Raw genomic sequence first — 14210 nt, forward strand, 5'->3', positions numbered from 1 at the left:
TGTAAAACAGGGTCTCAAAAATAGAACATATTCCAGAATAACAGTATAATTCTGGTTCATTATTGTCTACCTGAATGCAGGTTACATTCGTTTTAATCAAATAGTCGTTCCTCTGTGATTTTTAAACCAATAACAGTGCTGATTCACAACAAAAACTGCATCACATTGTCAGTTACCTTCTATTGTAGCTAGCATGGCCACAGCATTATAAAGCTATGCTCTGCTGCACTGTTTTTTTTTTATTGTAGCTGCCAAGAAGCGATAACAGATAAATGAATTCCTCTTCCTCAAGATCAATAGAGTAATACTAGCTCTGTCAATGGCTGCCATGGTTACAGCCCAAGAAGAAAGTGGGAGGCTTTACACCCACCAAACTGAAAATGTCTGTGCTGATCCTCCATCAAAGCCTGCCTCCCAGGATATGTTGGCCTGCTTCACCCCTGGAGAGACGGACAGAGAGGTAGCCGCGTGGGGACTGGTACCTGTAATGGAGGGAATGGAGAGGAGTTGATGGAAATTGGCCAGCACTTCAACCACCTGATACTGCTAAAGTTTAGAGGCCATCTCTAGATGTACCACATTTATCCAATGGAGGCGTATCGGAGGCACAGGCATCCAACCTGTGCTGGGTTTATAATGGAGGTGTACACAGATACAGTGCCGCTTAAAAGTTTGTGACCTCTTTAGAATCTTCTATATTTCTGCATAAAAATGACTCAAAACAACAGCGGCTTTTCACACAAGTCCTGAAAGTAAGCAAAGAGAACCCAATCAAACAAGTGAGACAGAAGTATTTTACTTTTGAATTTATCTATTCAGGAAAATTATTATTATTGTGAGCTGCAAAAGTATGTGACCTTCTATCAGTTAATTTGAAGGCTAAACTAGAGTCTAAACTAGAGTCTGTTCAGAGGTGTGTCCAATCAATGAAATGAGACTCATTGTGTCATTCAGTGCCCTGTTTTATTAAAAAAAAAAACAACAACAACAGGGAGTCAAAGTCTGATCTTCACAAGACATGTTTGTGGAAGTGTGTGATGGTGCGGAAAAGACTTGTTGTTGCTCATCGGGCTGGAAAAAGTTAACCATCTCTGATTGTCTGACCACAAATTTTCCAATGGAGACGGTTCAAGACCACTGTTACCCTCCCCAAAAATGGTCGACCGACAAAGATCACTCCAAAAGCTACACCTGTAATAGTCTGAGAGGTCACAAAGGAACTGTCTGTAACTGCCAAGCAACTGAAGGCCTCTCTCACACTGGATAATGTTGATGCTCAAAAATCCCCCATCAGGAGATTACTAAGCAACCATGGTGTGCATGGTGGAGTGGCAAGGACAAAGACACTGCTATCCAAAAAGAACATTTCTGCCTGTCTGCATTTTGCTAAACATCATGCAGACAAGCCACAACGCTATTGGGAAAATGTGTTGTGAACGGATGAGACCAATATAGAGCGGTTTGGTTTAAATGAGAGGTATCATGTTTGGAAGAAAAAAAAACCAAAACACCTTATTGCAGCATCAGAACCTCATCCCGTCCGTGAAACATTGGGGTGGTAGTGTTTTGCTGCATCTGCGCCAGGACTGTTTGCCATCATTAATGGAACAATGAATTCTGAATTATACCAGTGGATTTAATGAAAAATGTCACAACATCTATCCATGAGCTGAATCTCGTGCAGCAAGACAACGACCACAAGCATACAAACAAAACAAGCATGAAACAAGAGGTTCCTGTGAGGAAACCCATCGACATCTCAGAACTGAAGTGGTTCTGTACTGAGGAACAGGCTAAAATTCCTCCAAGCCGTTGTGGACGACTGATCATCAGGTACCAGGAACATTTAGCTGCTGTTATTGCTGCACACAGTGGTCACACTAGATACTGAAGCAAAAGTTCACGTACTTTATAACTCATAGATATGTACTAATGGTTAGTTTTCTTATATAAATAAAGGCACAAGTATAATATTTCTGTCTCATTTGTTTGATTGGGTTCCCTTTGCCTTTCAGGACAAATTCTAAAGAGGTCACAAACTTTTAAGCGGTACTGCATAAAAACAGGAACAAAACACAGTTTAATGTGGACATAACAGGAAAGCTGACTTTTGTGATGTTTTGTTACGTTATGTTTTCAGTTTGCTCTTACCCAGGACAAAGACTTGTGTGCTGGTTTTCACCACGGCGACGCGGTTAGCAGCGCTGCACTCCCACGTCCCCTGGTGGTCCTTAGTGAGAGGCTGCAGGAGCAGAGAACCATTGGGTTCTATGGAGTAAGATGTACGACGAGCCAAGTCAACCTACAAAGAACACAGAAATCATTCACAAATTAATCTGAATCTAAATATACAGTCTAAATATACAGTATATACAGCTGGGGTGGACATTAAACTCATTTATGGTTGTCAAGATAAAACTGAACATGTTTTCGTGATGTGGAGTTTAGGTCATACTGCCCAATTCTAATACACTGAGTAGTCAAAAAGTATGACTGTGAAAATTTTCTCACTTTATTTTGGTTCTCTACCACAGCTGAGTGAATTTAAAATCAAGGGATGAAAGCAAGAGCACCTCAACACTAGTTATGGTGTTATAGTTATAGAGCACGTACAATCTTTATTATACTACCAGTTGACTCTGGTCGATGTGTCTGCATTTCAGTGCAATTCTTTTGAATTCAGACAAAATGACCATCATAAGACAACAAAGAAAAACACTCAAAAAGTATATTACTTGCAAAATTCAATCCTGACTGATACTGCTGTTTTGGAAGATGCACATTTCTCTAAGCATTTTTCCCTTTGCATACTCTATGTACAAGTCTAACTGTTACAACAGGAGTTCAAGTTCATGGGAAACATAAAAAAAGATAAAAGAATATAAAGCAATGAATAAAACAGCAGTTCTTACAGAATAACGTCTACTTGGGTTATTTACCTTGCTCCATGTCACTTTAATTGTTGGGTCCTCATTTCCTTGACATGGGATAAGCACGGTTCTACCCACTTCCTGTCTGTACTGCTTCTCTGGAGTGATGCTGAATGATGGGGGGTCCTGTGAATTGCCAAAGCAATATAGCTGAATGAAGGAGATTGCAGCAATGCCAACAATGGATTTTAAGACTGGATTACTGCCGCTTTGGACAAGATTATCTTAATAACAAAAGGATTAGCCACACAATTAACTCCCCAATAGTGGAGCCATTGTAATGAGTCTGAGTTGACTTCTATTAATGCCAGAGGGCTCACACATTGGAGTGAAAAGGTCAGTAAAATGTCGTTTCTGTTAAGTTTTTAATTCACTGTGACAGACGCAGTTGTGGCTAATTAAAACACATACACAGCGGTGTGGATAGACAGTTTAGCAGAACTAGAAGGACAGATTCAGTGGCAGTTTCCAAGTGTCCTGAGTGTGCTGGTCTTCTTTACAACGAGTATCTTGGCTTTATGTAATGTTAACACAAACCTGTAGAATTACATTCGTTGGCCCTGATGAACCCATGCTGCCATAGCTGTTGTATGGAGTACACGTGTACACGCCTGCTGTATCATCATTGACTCTGGCCATAAACAAAGAGCCCTCCGGGGTCAAGATCCATCCTGGATACTGAGAAAAAAAGCACAATGTCCATACCTTACAGGCAGTCTTGAATGATATATGGCATTAATTTAATTGTTTTTTATTATTTATTAAGTCAGAAGTGTGTAGAGAGCTTAAATAGCTAAAAGGCAGGAAATCTGTAAGCCACATGTGAGCTCCTCAGCTGTGTTTGAAGGATTTACAGAAATCTTTTTTTTTTTTTTTTTTTTAATATTTGCCTGTCACAGTCCTTTAGTGGTTAAGTACTTAAGTCCCCACTGTGCACATTATTTCCAAACTTTTCTAAAATTGTGTGTTATTTATTAGTTATTCACTGCTTTTGCACAATGATACCTAAACATGTATGAAACTGGGGTGATCTGTTTTGCAAATTAAAAAAACCCTTCTTTTTGTCATTGCTTAGGCCAATCCAAATGCAGGCAACACAAATGAGCTTTCAGAGTCACTTTTTTTGGATTTGCATGAAAAGCAGCGACATTTTCCAGTCATTTTTTCCCCATTAAGCCATAGCAGAAGACTCATGTTGCTCTTTGGCTGAGCAAAAGGTTTTCACTCAGTTTACTGAAGTCAAAACTGCTATTATCCTCTCCAGAATGAGGCTATGAGAAAGTATTAATGTGGATATGAGAGCCTGCGACATTCAGGGTGGAATTGGAATAATTGGCAGAATAACAGCCTGACTCCAGCACCCATGTCCCACACTACAGGAATCCATCACATTTCCTGCAGTGCGTCTCATCCACAGACATGTCCATCGCTCACACCAAAGTGTTGAGGGGGGGTGGGCTCACCTCAGCATGGGAAGGTGGAGGAGGAGGAAGTGGGTGGATCACTTGCACGCTAGAGCAAAGAAAATGGTTTTAAAAGCTGCCAACCTGGGCTCTTATTCTGAAAGAAATAAAAATTATGGTGTTCTGATCTGAAAGGCAAAAGCTAAAAACTGTTGTGGTAACCTATTGAGAAGCCCCTCTGCTTTTTACTGAATTGACGTATGATATGAGGCTGTTTATCATGGTTTGGGCTCGGCCCTTTACTTCCAGTGAAGGGAAATCTTAGTACTTCAGCATACCAAGACATTTTGGAAAATGCTATGTGGCAACAGTTTGGTGAAGGCCCTTTTCTATTCCAACATGACTGTGCACCAGTGCACAAAGCAAAGCTCCATAAAGACATGTTGGATGAGTTTGGTGTGGAGGAACTTGACTGATCCACACAGAGCCCTGACCTTAACCACATCAAACACCTTCAGGATGAACTGGAACAGAGATTGTGAGCCAGGCCTTTTGGTCCAACATCAGTGCCTGACCTCACAAATGCTCTACTGCATGAATGGGCAAAAAATCCCACATAAAACGCTCCAAAATCCCTGTTGGTGTAATGGTGAGGTGGACAAATACTTTTGTCTATATAGTGTAACTTTGTCTGCCATCTCTGACTGAGCAGCAAGGACTCTAGTCCAAATGTACTACATAAGAGCACTAAGACTGAGTCATACAGTAAATCTGCTGTAAAACCAAAACAATGAGCTAAAAAAGGTTCTACTGAGACAGTGTAGGCTGTTATAGCTGCAAAAAGGGGATCTACTTCCATATTAACGTTAATGTATTTAGAATGTGAAGTCATTAAAATCTGTGATGGTATAATGGTCACATGTCCCAATACTTTTGTCTATACAGTGTATATCCAGGCTAATCCTCAGATGAAGTGAGGCTGAACTGAAAATTGAAAAAAATTAATAAATAAAATGAGGGAGCAAGAGGCCTTATGGAGTTCCTTAGGGATTGCCTCAAAAGCTTTTACAATTTTACACATCATCCGTGTCCATTCAGATGCATGTGGCTGGGTGACTTTGCAGCTGAAAAAGTGAGTGATATTTCCACAAGTCAACACAGGAAATGTACCATTAAAATGTCTGAAAAAAAAAATACCACAATATCTACGTTAGTGTTGTATTAGCGAGAAAATTCTCCTGCTCATAGGCATGTTGAGTGGGCTGATTGTTAGCAAAGTGTTTGCAAGATGGGCTGCTGGAGGCTGTCACCTCATAGATGTCTGCAATCAGCAGACATGCCTGATACTGCTCTGCTAAAAGAAAGTGAATGGATTCAACTGCCACTTCCTTGTATTAGGAATGAATAAATAGAGTAGACAAAGCAAGGAGCAGAAATCAGAATTTGGGCAGTGTCATGGTGATGATATGAAAATTACCAAGGATAAGTCAAGTGGTTCTCCATCTTTTGTCCAATCCACACGGAGCAGAGGAGGTTGAGCTACCACTGGGCAGGTGACCACACCTTCCATACCTGTGGGAAGGTACGTTTGCTGCGGCATTTGAAGAGCCAGGGCTGGGTCTGAACAGAGGGGAACAAAATAAATAAAGTTGTCTAGTCAGCAGGTTATGCAAACACCTTAATGTTTCAATATTGTGGCAAAACGCATGTACTGGTGCAGAGAAACTGCACCGTGATCCAATTTGAGAACACTTTTTGTTTTGTTGTAATCAATTTTCTATGAGTTTATGTTTTACTACAAGTGCTGTTCCTTGTATTTGCAGCTGAGTGAATGTGTCTGGGAGATTTCACAGGACTCCAAACAAGAGAAAACTGTTCCGAGGAAAAGCAATTTCTCACTGTCAACGATTTAATCCAGAAACAAGCAGGAAAATGCATTATAAAATATGTATTTATATATTTCTATAAAAGGGGGAGAGCCACCACCAAGATTTAAAATGCATGATAGGAACCTTCTGCTGTCACTCCAAGATGCATTAACATGCCATTTAATACATGTCATTTGATTACCAACAAACAAAAGCTATGTCACTTTAAGGAATCTTTGTTTGTTATTTTATTTTCTTGTTTCTTTCTTGCAATGCCAGTAAGGTTAACTGAAGAGCAACTTAAAAGCAGCTGAACATCTTGTCTTTGCCGACCTCCAGCTCTGTTTGTTTGCTGTCCCTCAATCAGAGTCCAAGCTGTGCACCTCTCTCCTGTGTGCTGAGAGTGAGCGTGGTGGCCGAGTGTTCGTCACTTTCAGTTTTTCTCTTACTCTTTTTTTATTTTGCTTGTTTTCAATCTACCTCTTAGCTTTAATGTGTTTGCGAATTGCTCTTGTACATCAGTGTTGTGTAAAATTTGTTGTTTTTGTGTTTTCTGGTGACAGAAGCTTCTGACATAGCTGCTTGGCACGGCTGCAGGTGACGGCTTCAGTCTGGACTAACCGACTTGCCATGTGATAAAACTTTCATCGGCAGTCAGTTGTTCAGTGGAGGAGTGCAGTTTAACGGTGGGTGAAGTTGTGGGTTATGGGAGCGTTAAATTTGTTTTCAGAATGACCAATGCTGCTGTGATCTTTCTTGACAGCATTGAAAAAGTGAATCAAGTGCTTGAAAGCAGAGTTGTGATTCAGGGTACCTATACCCTCGTATTGTCTTAAGCGAACACTGCAAAGTTGGTCATTATTTCTCATGTGTCCACGTTCTTAAGAACTAAGAAACAGATCAGGCAGGGGCACCTAATGTCCCCAGTAAAAATTATTTACGTCACGTCTTTCAGAGGACAGGTTCAAATGATTGTGGAAGGCAGAGCTGAATTTCGGCGTTGATGTTTAAAGTTGAAGACTTTGATTATACTGTTCGAGTTTTGGGTGTGGAACAGAAGGCCACTTGATGCATTCATGTACAGAAATAGCAGGGTGGTAGTGACTTTACCGAGGCAGACATGGCTGAATGGGACCAAATTTATCAAAATAGGCAACAGAACGAGGATGTGGACAGCCTGTTAAGTCAGCAGGGAAAACCGAGGGACCAGGCGATAGTAAACGAACAGGAACCGTGATGAGAGTAGCAGAATCTGTCTTAGACGATGACCAAGATATTGTGATGGATGATGACATATCAATGCTTTCAGCTAAAATGAAAAACCCAGAAAGTAAGAGTAAAAGCTAGTAAACTTTCAGAGAAACTGACAGTGTGGAAGTACAGTCAACACACAGGAAGGTGACAGTGAGACATGTGAAAAGGGCAGTGGACATTCCCAATGAGATTAATTAGCCAGTGTGCAGGGTTGTTTTTTTCCCCCATGTTTAAAACTGTTTCACGACTCATAAATCGTCATAAATCCTTTCATTAAGAACACAGAAAGCATCAAACATCATTGATCAGTAAGTTTTCCACTTAAAGAAAGGTCAGAGCAGTTAGTTTATTTTCTTTTGTTTGTTCTTTCTTTTTCATGCAACTTTACTGCAAATATCTTTGACCTTGTTTAAACAAAAAAGGTGGAGGAGAGGATGTAACGAGAGTTTTTCTATTTACCGTAGTAGTTTAATTGATACAAATGAAGGAAACAGCTTTTTTCTTCATGAAACTCACAGTACTGCTGACAAAGAAGTTAACTGGAAGAGGGAATCAAGTTCCTAAACATTGATTTTCCTGCCTACTGTGCTACTGAAAAAAAATGCAATTGAAGGTTGCAGCACATAAGAGCTTAATCTGAAAAAGTAAAAATGGACTTTATAAACGCATTTCTCTTGTTCTATAATTGCAGTTGGAATATTAGATCATTGTCTTGTATAATGCTCAGTTTCTATAAGCCATGTGAAATGCAGTGGTGCTTACTGGCATTTCAGTGTGGCTCTTTGGCCAGCCAGTGCTTCTAAAAATGCTTTAAAGCTTTTTTTTTTTTTTTGCTTTTTTTTTTTTTTTAACAACAACAGAAAAACATCAGTTGAGGAGTACAGTTGATTGCAAAAGTGGTAAGATGTGTGAAAAAGCTAAATAAAACAGTTGTGACTATAATGGAGTCTCAACATCACAAGGGACAAGGTCTATGAAAGGTCTGGAGAGCGACATAGCAGAGCTGCAAACCTTAGCAGGCTTCACGGGAGAAAGAGAACACATTAAAGTTTCTCAAAATCAAAAAGACAGCTCTGTTTTTCCACCTGATTCAGCTGCCTCTGAGCTGCAGGAGAGCAGTCCTCATTCTTTTCCCCAAAAAGGGGGATTTGCAGGAGGTACAGAACTGGAGGTCAGTGGCTCTGATCTGCAAAGACCATAAGCTTCTGTCCAAGGTGTTGGCCACGAGACTGAGGAAAGTCATGGAACTGGCTGTGAATGCTATTGTTTTTCTGTCTTTGTTTCATCTTCTTGCTGTTTGGAGATGTATTTTGTCAGCATTTGTTTATTTTGGGTTGTAAGTACAGTCAAAAATGGGAGTGAAGTGTTGATTAGCTGATTAACAAGCAAAGATGGCTATCTATGTTGGCAGAAGGAATAAAGTGGAGCTTTCTATGGACTGTGATGCAGAAAGTATTCCTCATTCAGACGGTGAAAGCTTGACTAAGAGTTGACTGCTGCTGTTATAGTGCGATGAATGATGTGCCAAAATTCATTAGTGTTCGGTGTCATAAGGTGTGATGCTCTGCTCTGCTTTGAGGTCAATTTGCTCAGTTTGGTTCTGTTTTGGCAACGGAGGACGATCTACAGTTTTGTCATCCTGATTTTTCTCTGTTTGTGTATTTTGTACACATGTCCTTCCATTCTGGGAGAGAGATTCCTCCTCTTTAGCACCTCCTGAGGGTGTCGTATCGTGTGCAGACTGTAAAGCTCCCTCAGACATAATTGTTAATTGTGGTGTTCGGTGATATAAATAAATCTGACTTGATATCTACCAGAGAGAGAACAATTTTGAGCCTGTATTAAGAACCTAGATTATATTAATCTAACCTATCCATATCCTGAAAAATCCCATTGGTTGTTGAGGTAATTGTTGAACCATAATATTCTGAAAATCTGAGGAAATAGAAAAAGGAAAGACAGATTTCATGCCTCATGAGGACTCACAACTGAAGACTACAGACAGAAACGTACGCATCACTGTGAGTTTGGCAGAGGCTGTGGGCGGGGTCAGCAGGCCATTTGTCGGCACGCAGGTGTAGTTCCCCGAATCCTCTGGGATGAGACCGGAGATGAGCAGAGTTCCATCGACCATGATCTTCACTCGTGACTTCAGAGACCTTGAGAAAAAACACATGGGAATTCTTCAATATGCAAAGAACAAACCATCCACTTAAGAGTAACACCGAGAGGTAAGTCAGCTCTTCCTGTCACAGAGGCTCCCAGAGCATCAACAGTGTAGGAGGGTTTTTATTTTTTTTTTCCCTGTGAGTTATTCTCCACTGCATGAGGATGGATGTTAAGGAAACTTTCATTTCATTTCAGTTTGAGTGGGAAGAGGAGTGCCCACTCATGTTATACATTCTTACATTTACAGAGAAACCAGAGTGAAAACTGGAGGCCTCTTCCAGGCTGCATGCCATACAGACAGGTTACATATGCACACTGATGATATGTGTTCCTGGAACAACTCACAGTCACACATTTAGGTTAATTACTATACAGGGGCAGGTGACTCATGTACTGTAAACAACCTGGATTTTTCACATCACTACTCTACTTTTATCTCTTTGCATTGATATCAACATCAGGCTGTTTCTGAAAGCTGCTTCTATTTAAGCTCCACTTATCAATATTCACTAATGTGAAAGGAGTTGCTTGCAATGACAAACCTACAAAGAATTATGCAGCTCCACAGAGCTTTTTAGGCTCTATTAGCGCACGCTGATTTGGTTTTACAGCGCATTTACTGTATTGTTCAGTCTCAGCGGTAGGCAGGTCCCACTCTACACTACCTCCCAGTAACAGAAAAGACAAAATGTGGAACATACTAAAGAGCCAAACAGTTTGCCAGGACTTGGTGGAAACCAAACCAAAGCTTGAAGGAGAGTGAAGATTTGACTTTCATGAATCAGTCAGAAACAAGTGTTACTTAAACTTAAAAAAAAAACATTAAACAAATAGCATTTATCTCAAGGTACTACTGTATCTAAGCACAGCCTCACAGTGCCACTAACTTCACTTAACCTTTGCACTCCTCACTTTTTCTGGTTAATGGTAAAGTTTTATAACATTTTATACAGCATTTGCTTGTTTCATTTCAAATAAGAGTCCACCATAGCAGCTTTGAAAAACATTTCCTTTGTTTTACCTGCTAAATATTCACCCACTTCCAGCAGCCAGCATGGGTGTAGGCTCTTAGTCATGATGCTTATCAAATGACCTAACCACACATTGAAGTGATTTCTGCCACCTCTCATTCAAAATAAAAAACATAAAACATAAATAAACTGGGATCATGTGAGTCTTCATATAGTTGATGAAAATCTGTCTTGACTCAAGCTAAAATGTTGACAAGTGAGGTAATCTTTTATCTTTTTAAATTAATCTTTTTCTTTTGTTTTTTTCTTTTGAAGTTTTATTCAGGTTACATTTGGTCACATTAGCTGACGCCTGTCCTCGCTCTCTGATTCTCTCCAGGAAGTCCTAGCAAATGAAATGCACCTGGAAATATCATATATATCAAATATCATATCATACATATATACTTCAATACATAGATAGATAGATATCTCAAAGGTCTAATCATTTTCAGACATTTTAAGTTAGAAATGTTAGATTTTCTTTAAATAGTGGGAATGGATAAAAACTAATCTGAAAATTCTCAGATAGCACTTCACTATTTTTAACAATGCAATTACAAAAGAGCTTATTTCCCAGAATTAATGACAGATAATCAGAATAATCCTCGTGTGCTCTACTCAGCTGTTAACAGCATTTTATATCAGCTCCAAAAAGCCTGTATGAAACTTTTGGCTCATCAAAATTAGGTTGAGTATTAACCTGACTGTAACTGTAATGAATAATGATATGTGCGATAGAGAGATACTTAGGAGGAGAAGTAATGCAAATTAAGCCCTCCACCTGCTCAGCTGACCCTATCCGGGCCACAGTTTTTTAAGAGTGTTAAAATGTCTGGTGGATGATGTGCAGGCACTCATGAACCATTCCCCTCTCACTCAGATCTTCTTTCCACTGAACACTGCTATTGTGAAACCTCTCCTGCAGAAAAGCTCATTCAGTGCTTCACAGTTTCAGACCAATTTCATTTTTTTTCTTTTAAAAGTAACATGATTGAAGCTTTTTTCTCTATCTGTGTATGTCTGTTGTATTTTTGTATATCTGTAACAGAGACTGTGAGCCAGACCTTTTTGTCCAACATCAATACTTGCCTCACAAATGCTCTACTGCATAAATGGGCAAAAATTCCCACAGAAACCCTCCAAACTTTTGTGGAAAACCTTCCCAGAAGAGTGGAGGCTGAAGTGTCTGTGTATTTTGAATGCAATGTCTTTAAAGTCACTGTTGGTGTAATGGTCAGGTGCCCCAATACTTTCTGTCCATGATAGTGTAAAATCTGCTATCTCTGATCGGAGCAGGAGGGAGTCTGGTCCAAATGTGCTAGATGGGAGCACTAAGACTGAGCCATACACTAAATCAGCTGTAAAACCGAACCTAAAATAGGTTTAAAAGTTCAACAGAGAAGCAGAGGGAATGTCTGAACCCTTTCACATTACAAATAATCATTTATTTTTAACAAAAATCCTAATAAGATTGCAAGTTTTTTTGTTTTTTTGTTTGTTTTTTTCAAAACAAGTGGGTCTTGCTGTCACTGTTTCATAGTAACTTGGGAAGAAATGTAGTCATGTAGTAATGCATGATTAAACATTTTGCAAATGTCTTATGAGGAAGAAAATGCATTCAGCACATTACTCAAGCATACCCACAGTGCATTTTACTATTATCAGTACATCAATGTAGTGAAGTACCATGATTTTAACAGACTTAACAACAACTATTTCTGTTATATTCCCGTATAAAACATATGGGTATTTTATCAACATCACAATATACCATGTTTGTGAATTTTGAAATCATCTAAACTATGGATGTTACTAAATTTCCTGCAAATGAATAAACACAAAATTGAGATGCGAAACACTGAAGCAAAAATCCGAAAAGCAGAATATGTGCTCTAACTTAAAATCCCTGGCACAAGATGTCAAGCCCCAAAGCTAGTAACCTTAGTGAGTTTTTTATGCTGATTTGAATTTCACATCAAAAGTACCAAAAAAAAAAGAAAAAAAAAAACCACCTTTTATCATCTCAGGAATATTGCCAATGTACAAGTCCCTCTCTCCTGGGCAGACACTGGAGTGGAGGAATAAAGCATTCTTTCATCACTAGCAGTCTTGATTACTGCAAAGCTCTATTTTTTTTCTGGTAGACCAAAGAAACCTCTCGGTTTGTAGTTCTCTAACATGGCCCTTAGATCTGTGCTGGAATGCAAAAACATTTTTCGGGAGCCAAAGTTATCTCTAAGAGAAAAGAAAAAGTTTGCTCATTGTTCATTTTTAAAAATACAATCATCACCACAGACAGACACACCACTATGTCTTCATGAATAACAAACACATATGCAGTGGTGATGTACTTGGATGTACAAGGAGCCATCTTTGGCATTCCTGTGGCATTGTCAAGTTGTTACAGCTGCTAGCTGAGAGTTGCCTTTTTCACATCTGACTGAGTCCTGAGTGTGTAAGAAATTACTGAGTAACAAAGATAAATAAAAAGTATAAAACTGATGCTTTTTGTCTGAAAGTACTTCAAATTTCATCTGTACATTTTGCCTTCTTATGTGCCTTCTGTCTAATAGGCTCTCCTAATTGGCCCTAAATAATAAAATGTCTTATTCAGAATACAGCAACACATGCAACACATGTATCACACATCTTTTTAAAGCCACTTACTTCAAGCCAATTTTTTGACATTGATATTTGTCAACAAACCATTTAGTGGACCAGTACATGTCAGACAAGCTTTTAGGAAATGTCCTGTCTATATTTGTCTGCACTGGCTTTCATGTACTAGAGCTCCATGGTGAAGAACTAGACCCTGTGAGAAGGCAGTTTAGTTTCTGCCAGTGAATAAACAGATTTCAGCATCTGTGGACACAAATAACTGCACTGAATCTCACATTTGGTACATCCTGCCAGAGCACTTTATGGGAGAGTGTTCTTTTTGGATCTTTTGATCTTACTCATTGTCCTTTGTTTGTTTCACATTTCCACTATTATGTTCAACTATGTCTTGCAATATATATATATATTTTTGTTTCTTTTCTGTAACACATTTTGTTCAAGCACAGAGTAATATTTGTAGTTTATTTTTGTCTGTTATTGAAGGAAAAATGACTGCTTTTATCTACCACAGCAGACTATATCAAACAATGACCTGCAATAAAAATATTCGAAAATAAAAGCGCAGAGTACAGAACATGAGAAATTAATAAAAATAACATTTTATTCCATATGCTCAAATGCACTACATAAAGCATCAAAGGGTAAAAATGGATTGTTCAGTACCAAAGAGTAATGACTGCACTCACTCTATGTGATAGACGTTTTCATCATCTTTCTGCCATACGTAGGTCATGTTGGGGGGGTCGGCCACGGCCTGGCACTGGAGAAATGCATTCTGGGACATGTTGAGAGAGGTGTCTTTGGGAGGGATGACAATGACAGGCGGACCTAGTGGAAGGCAGGTTACAAAAAGCATCAATAACAAAAAGTACAAAAAATGCAATTGCCGTTAATGATTATTTAAGAATTATAGAAAAAAGCTAAAAAATGTTACAGCTCCATCACGACTGAGTG

At 39.2% G+C, this 14210-nt stretch overlaps 1 protein-coding gene across 2 annotated transcripts in view; it reads right to left on the reverse strand.

The window, feature by feature from the left end:
• igsf9a (immunoglobulin superfamily, member 9a) overlaps positions 1-14210 on the reverse strand; it is a 51825-nt gene that overhangs the window by 14987 nt on the left and 22628 nt on the right. For both annotated transcript variants that reach the window (XM_046374871.1, XM_046374870.1), the window contains exons 7-13: positions 13943-14084; positions 9469-9614; positions 5811-5953; positions 3468-3608; positions 2940-3056; positions 2152-2302; positions 371-482 (exon numbers count right to left, since the gene is read on the reverse strand). In XM_046374871.1, the coding sequence (XP_046230827.1) occupies positions 371-482; positions 2152-2302; positions 2940-3056; positions 3468-3608; positions 5811-5953; positions 9469-9614; positions 13943-14084 (952 nt within the window). The remainder of the gene's footprint in view (positions 1-370; positions 483-2151; positions 2303-2939; positions 3057-3467; positions 3609-5810; positions 5954-9468; positions 9615-13942; positions 14085-14210) is intronic.

The sequence above is a fragment of the Scatophagus argus genome, chromosome 20 (genome assembly GCF_020382885.2).
Source record: "Scatophagus argus isolate fScaArg1 chromosome 20, fScaArg1.pri, whole genome shotgun sequence".
NCBI lineage: Eukaryota > Metazoa > Chordata > Actinopteri > Scatophagidae > Scatophagus > Scatophagus argus.